Source organism: Vicia villosa, linkage group LG7 (genome assembly GCF_029867415.1).
Source record: "Vicia villosa cultivar HV-30 ecotype Madison, WI linkage group LG7, Vvil1.0, whole genome shotgun sequence".
Classification (NCBI taxonomy): domain Eukaryota; kingdom Viridiplantae; phylum Streptophyta; class Magnoliopsida; order Fabales; family Fabaceae; genus Vicia; species Vicia villosa.
In genome coordinates, this window is record NC_081186.1 from 8,527,771 (window position 1) to 8,534,772 (window position 7,002).

The 7,002-nt window shown below is 35.9% G+C and overlaps 1 protein-coding gene across 1 annotated transcript; it reads left to right on the forward strand.

Annotated features, from left to right (window-relative positions):
* Positions 1 to 5,187: 5,187 nt before the first annotated feature.
* LOC131618633 (uncharacterized) lies at positions 5,188 to 6,762 on the forward strand. The gene has a single exon (XM_058889811.1). The coding sequence runs from the start codon at positions 5,188 to 5,190 to the stop codon at positions 6,760 to 6,762; it is 1,575 nt and encodes a 524-aa protein (XP_058745794.1).
* The last annotated feature ends 240 nt before the right edge of the window (positions 6,763 to 7,002 follow it).

Genomic DNA, 7,002 nt, shown 5'->3' on the forward strand with positions numbered 1-7,002 from the left:
CCATAACTTTTTCTTGTTGTAGGTGGATTCGTGTTTGAAGAAGGAAGAGTGTTCAATCCAATTTAGCTGCCCAGGAAGCATCCTTATGGATCATTGAAGCTATTCAGATCAAAAGAAACCTTCTGTAACACCTCCAGGCACGAATTGGACATCCATTTTCAGAGGTATCTAACTGAACTTTGAGCTTACACGTTTTGGCATCATTTTAATCAGTTCTTGTGACCAATCTACTTAGAATCATGTAGGGAACGAAAGCTCTAAGGTTTTAGGGCTCAATTATGTGTGTCCAGAGTTTAATTTAAAATATGAATTTTAGGGTTCATAGTTAAATTCCAGAAATCTGTGATTTGAATTAATGTTTGAAAGTTATATATTTGAATTCGTGGTCTTCTGCTGATCAATTTAGACTTTTATTTTGTTAATATTGGTTGAGATTTGATGATGTTTGAAAATCAGCCATGGCTACATTTTTATTCTTCTCCACGAAGAAGATTAAGTTGTTGTGCTTTTGAATTTGAAAATGGCGCGCATTTTTTTTAATATATTGAATGGTAGTCATTCTTAAAACGACTACATCGTTCTAGCAGAGTTGGTTTGTGTGCTTGTACTTAGCGTGCGCGTGACCCTCAGGTCCGGGGTTCGAATCCCCCTCTCCCCAGACCTTTTGCCATTTTTTTCTGTTTTTACTCTTTGAATGTGTGTTATATTGTGTTGGTCTCACTTTATTTTCACATATAACGCGCTTGCCCAGTGGTAAGGTTTTGGGCTTGCAATTCTGATGTCATGGGTTCAAACCCTTCTTAAGACATTCCTTTTTTTTAATCACTTGTTTTGTTAAATTTTTATTGAACTTCAAAAAATCATTAAAAATAGTAGATTAAACTTTTTTAATCCCTTATTTTTTGTTTGATTTATTTACTTTGTGTATTTTAATACCATGTTAAAAAAATCCCAAAAATATTTATTATTTCTTTATTTAAAAATTAATCAAAAACAAGTCTTTTATATGCTAAAAGATCAACCAAAAAATCATTTTTTTTTGAATATCTTTCAAAGTAGTTTTGTATATTTTTGTAAATATTTTTTTAGGGCTAGAATAGGATGCCTTTGACTTCTTCATGTACCCTTAGACCATTTCTCTTAAAGAAATAGGTATTTAATAATTAAAATCAAGTAGGTTTAGGAGTTTATGTTTAAACCCTAATTTGAAAACCCTAATTCAAAAACCTAGGTTTAAAACCCTAATCCAAAAACATGTTTATCTTTGTTTATCAATGATTAATTAAGTTTGTTATCTTGTACATACTTGTTGATTTAATCCTTGTTTTGTACTTAATTAACCATTGTCTTGTTAATTTCTCTTATATATTGTCTATCTAACCCCATGTTTATGCATCATACTAATCATTCATCATTCATACATGATTTTGAATCTAAGGGTGTAGATACATCCATCTCTCTTATTTGTTGATTATCATACTCACTTGTTTATTCTTGTGCCATATGATATCACACACACACTTGAGGTGTTCATTGTTAATTTCTTAAGTTTGTTGTTTTGTCCAAAAGGATGGGAATGATATTGACTAAATCGTCAAAAGGTACTCAAACTCTTTTCCAATCTCTTTCATTTTTGTGTTAAGTATTTTAAAGCTTTTCACTTATTTTATGGTTTAGTATTGTTAAAGCTTAACCAAACCCTTTTGTTTTCAACCCTTGGTACTAAAGAATAGAATTATTCCCTGTGAAACTATTCTTAGTCCATTGACCTTTGTATTGTTAAAGCTAGTCTTTTTTTTTTAAAACCTTGGTGTTAAGAGAAGAATTATTCCCAGTGAAACTTCTCCTAATCCATTGACCTTGTATTTTTAAAGCTTGGTCCCTTTTTGTTTTAAAATTGTTAAGTATTTTAAAGCTTAACCTTTTAAACTTATTAGGTATTTTAAAGCCTAATCCCTTATAAATTTGTTAAGTATTTTAAAGCTTAACCCTCTTTTAAAACTTGTGAGTATTTTAAAGCTCACACACCAAAACGATTTTGGCCAATTTGCCCCCTTTTATTTTCCTTTTAAGAGGAACTACAGAAGCTCTGACTTCCCTATTGCACTTAAGGGGTATGTAGGCCTAAGATGCGATATCTTATCGAGCTCACTTTCAAAAACTTCTCTTCCCATACCCACCCTTTATTTTAAACAAGTTTTTCACATAGAATTTTCAAAATACATGTACAAACAAACAATAACATAAACAAAGAGGTTCCCATGGAGTACCATGGATATGAGGGGTGCTTAAAACCTTCCCCTTGTAAAACAAACCCTCCGTAGCCAGATCTCTGATAAGTTTATTAGTTTTGATTTTAAAAACTTCTGTGGGTTTTATTCGCTCTTTTTCCCATTCCTTTTTGGAAACAATAAAGCGCGGTGGCGAATTTGTTTAAAATAAATGAGCTAAGTCTTCTCAATGACTCCAGTCTCACCAATTTTACCGCTACAGAAAAGTGGCGACTCTGCTGGGGATACTGATCAAATTATTGGTGTATCTGTGGAAGGGTTGACCCCACCTTTTTTTTTATTATTGTTTGTTTTTTACTTTTGTATATATACATTTGTCTTTTATTTTCCTATGTGTATACTTGTTATTTTATTGGGTTGTATTGGTAAAGGGCTTGATTCCCCTTGTGGTGAGATAAATCCTAACCCAGATTTAGAGTGTAAACTTATTATAGGAGACTGGTATAGTCATTTTGGTCTCGAGGGAGTAGTCCCAAAGAAGTCAATTTGAGATCCATCGCTCAGTGGAGGCCTCTTTAGAAGTAACTTTGTTGACCATGAAGTTGGGAATACATCGTTGCATTCAACTAGGCTGTAGAAGCTGGGACCTAGAAACCCTTAACCAATCTTGGCCACTAAGATGTAGTGTGGAAACTATGTCTGATTCATTTTCAGAATAGTTGTTACACGAGGCTACACTCATATGAGGTTCTCTTGGATTTTGTTTAAATGCGTATGTTGATACAGAGTTTACAATCTCCAAGTTGGGCTGCTTGAGTCTAGGAAACAATAGAACCTTGATCTACGGGTACAAAATAACCATAGTACACACCTTTGGGATGGATAGACCTTTGGCTCCATGCTCGTGACTTTGAACCCTCAAACCCATGTTTTTGCTATGTTTGCATTCATTCATCCATGCATCTAAAAAACATAATATCTTTCAAGGAATTAAAAGAAACCTTTTGTTTTGTAAAAATTATAGGGATGGATCCTGAAAGAAGAAAAATCAAGAAATATACTTTCAAGAGTTTTGAGGTGGAAGAATTAAGAAAGCTAGGATCTTTGATTGTTGATCAAGACAAGTTTTGTAGCAAGTATGGAAGATTGTTGTATCTCCTCAAAACCGAGATGGAATCCTCTCCGCTTTGATTCAATTCTATGACTCTTTGTATCATTGCTTCACCTTTCTTTATTATCAACTATTGCCTACCTTGGAAGAATATTCAAGCATTATTGGGTTACCTATTACTAGAAGAATTCCTTTCACTGGTTTAGAACAAGATCCCAAGCCTTGTGAGATTGCAAAATCCACTCATTTGAAAAGGGGAGAAGTTGAAAAGAACATGGTTACTAAAGGAGGATTACCTGGATTATCTGCTGAGTTCTTAATTGAGAAAGCTCTCACCTTGTCACAAGAAACAAAGGAAGAAGACTTTGAAGTTTTTTTGCCTTGTTGGTGTACGGGTTGTTCTTATTCCCTAACATTAACAGCTTTGTTGATATGAATGCCATCAAGATCTTTATGAAGAAGAATCATGTTCCTACCTTACTTGGGGAAACTTATCATTCTATTCATCTCAGAAATTCCTATGGAAAGGGATTGGTTACCTGTTGTACTCCTTTGTTATACAAGTGGTACATATCTCATCTGCCTAACACCTTTGAGTTCTGGATCCAAAAAGAAGGTTTGAAATGGTCTCACAAGATCATGACTCTTACCAACATTGAAATTGTTTGGACAAACAATCACTTCTGTAGAATGAATACCTTGGACTGTTGTGGTGATTTCCCTAATGTACCCCTCATTGGTACAAAAGGAGAAATCAGCTATAGCCCCGCGTTAGCTCGTCGTCAATTTGGGTTTCCTATGGACAAAAGACCAAGGAACAATTTATTGGATGGGTTCTTTCTTGAAGAAAGAGTTGAAAAAAGTGTTTAGAGAGAGGATTGCGAATGCTTGGCATCCAAGCCATAGAAAAGAAATTAAAGATTGGAAGACCAAAGGGGATCTCTCTCTTGAGCCCTTTGATAGTTGGGTCACTGCAAGAGCTACTGAGCTTAAAATGCCTATTCTCCCTAGAACATTTGTACCTCCTATTGAGGAGTATATTCCACCTGTTGTAGTTCCTTCAAAAGTTGAAAGCCTCCAAGAAGCTCTAAGGAAAATGAAGAAATCAAGAGACCATTGGAAGAAGAAGTTTGAGTACTCTGATGTTGAATTATGAATTTTGGAAGAATCCTATGAAGATGTGCTAAAAGAAAAGAATGATCAACTGTTCCTTCAAGACACTTGGCTCATAGCTAAGGATGCTACTATTGCCAAATATGAGAGAGAGAAGAAAAGGAAGCAAAAAGAAGAAGCTCTCCCTCCAAAAGAAGCTGCTTGGAAGAGTATTATTGAGAAGCTAGAGAAGGTCAAGCTGAAGAAGAAGAAGACTCGAGATGATATGGCTACTTCTCACTAGGCTTTGATGATCACTCTTGGATTTTACTAGTTTTCTTTGTTTGTTTCTACCTTGTAACTCTTGAAAGTAGTTTATGATTTGGTTGTCCATTGTCCCTTTGTATGCTATCAAAAGAAAATGTTACTTCGATGACCCTCGATTATCCCTCGATGACCCTTATATGTACCAAGGATGCCTTGTCCCTTTATTATTAATGAATGAATTTTCTTTTTCAAGTTACTATATAGTGTTTACATTTACAAAACTTTTAAATAAATCCTTGAAAGATATTGTGATATATTTTGAAATTAAAACAAAAAAGATTATTTTGCATTGCATGCATCATACCACATTCACATTCACATTCACATTCACACTCACATCTGAGTCGGAGTCTTATTTATTCCTCCCTCTCTCCTCAGAAAGTCAAGTTGATGCACCGGTATAATACTTGCACCAATCGTCAAAGAATGGAAGACGATATGATTGATGAAACAGAGTGGCAAAAAGAAGTTGTTGTCCTACGCTCCAGTATTGAAAGATTAACTTATATGGTTCAAGACTTGGCGGGTGCTCAGAATCAGCCATCAACCCAAGCTCAAACTGTTGTGATCTCCGAGATAGAGACTGCTCAGATTCCTACAATTCCTGTGACAAATCCTAAGACCACTAGACCATATGGGATAGAGATGGATTTCCAATTGGCTGGACAACAGATTCCTGTTCCACAAATAACAATTCCTCGGGCTATCATGACTACTACTCCTATTGCAATGAATGTTATCCCTATTCAAAATGAACAAATTTTCCATGGTGCTCCTTCTGAAGGTATGGGAAGATTGGAAGAATTGGAAGACCAATTTCTGGAAATGCGGAAAGAGATCAAGGCCCTCAGGGGAAAAGATCCATTTAGAAAAGAAGTAAATGACTTATGCTTGGTTCCGAATGTCAGAGTTCCAGCCAAGTTCAGACTCCCAGAATTTGAGAAGTACAAAGGGAATTTCTGTCCTCACAGTCATCTGATCATGTATGTAAGGAAAATGTCCATGCACACAGAAGATCAATGCTTGTTAATTCACTACTTTCAAGATAGCTTATTTGGAGCTGCTTTGAAATGGTACATGGATTTGGATAGTACTTACATCCGTACTTTCCATGACCTAGGGGAAGCTTTCATCAGACAATACAAATACAACATTGATACGGCACCGGACAGAGATCAACTCCGTGTTATGTCCCAAAGAGAAAAAGAGACTTTTAAAGAATACGCACAAAGATGGCGTGAACTAGCTGCTCAAATTATTCCTCCAATGGAAGAAAAAGAAATGACCAAAGTGTTCCTTAAGACACTAGGCACATTTTATTATGAAAAGATGGTAGCAAGCGCTCCTAATGATTTTACTGAAATGGTAAACATGGGGATGCGGCTTGAAGAAGGTATCCGAGAAGGTCGCCTAATCAAAGAAGTTGGTTTACCACTATCTAGTGGCGTCAAAAGATTTGGTGGAAACTTTACCAAGAAAAAGGAAGAAACTGTGAGAGCTATCTTAAGAAGAAGGAAAAGACTGTATCAACCACAACAAATTGCTGCTGTGACTCAAGTTGTTAGCCAAGCTTTGCCTCAGAATGTGCAGAAACCTCAGCCTCAACAGCCTCGACAACATGCTCCTCAACAAAATCAACAAGGGAAATATTCGCCTTTTGATCCTATTCTGATGACTTATACGGAATTGCTTCCTATGTTACTTCAGAAAAATATAGTTCAACTGAGGGATCCTCCTCCTCCTGCTAATCCCCTATTTTGGTACAAGGCAGATGCTCGTTGTGCTTTCTACAAGAATGCTCTTGGTCATACTGTGGAAAATTGTTACCCTCTTATGAGTGAAGTACAGAAACTGGTCCAAAGCAACATGCTCACCTTCAAGGATGCCAACCTAATGTTCAATTTAATCTACTTCCCAACCATGAGACTGTCAATGCAATTAAGACTCAATCCGGTTATGAATACATACAAGATGTTTGTGAATTACCTCAATCCTTGGTGAATATGCACGTTGTCTTGTGTGAACTTGGCTACTTTCCTCCGCATAACTATAATGCTTGTCCAATATGTTCTAACGTCCTTCGTGGATGTACTTTCATAGTTGAAGACCTTCAGAAACTACTAGATTGAGGAATTATCAGCATATCAAAAAAGAAAAGGGATGAAGAAATCCACTCTATCAACATGGTACATGGTTGTCCTGACCAATACCAAGTTTATGTCGTACACTTGTTAAGATATG

Coding starts and splice junctions, on each gene's coding strand:
- LOC131618633 (XM_058889811.1), top strand. CDS start 5,188: ATGGAAGACGATATGATTGATGAAACAGAGTGGCAAAAAGAAGTTGTT.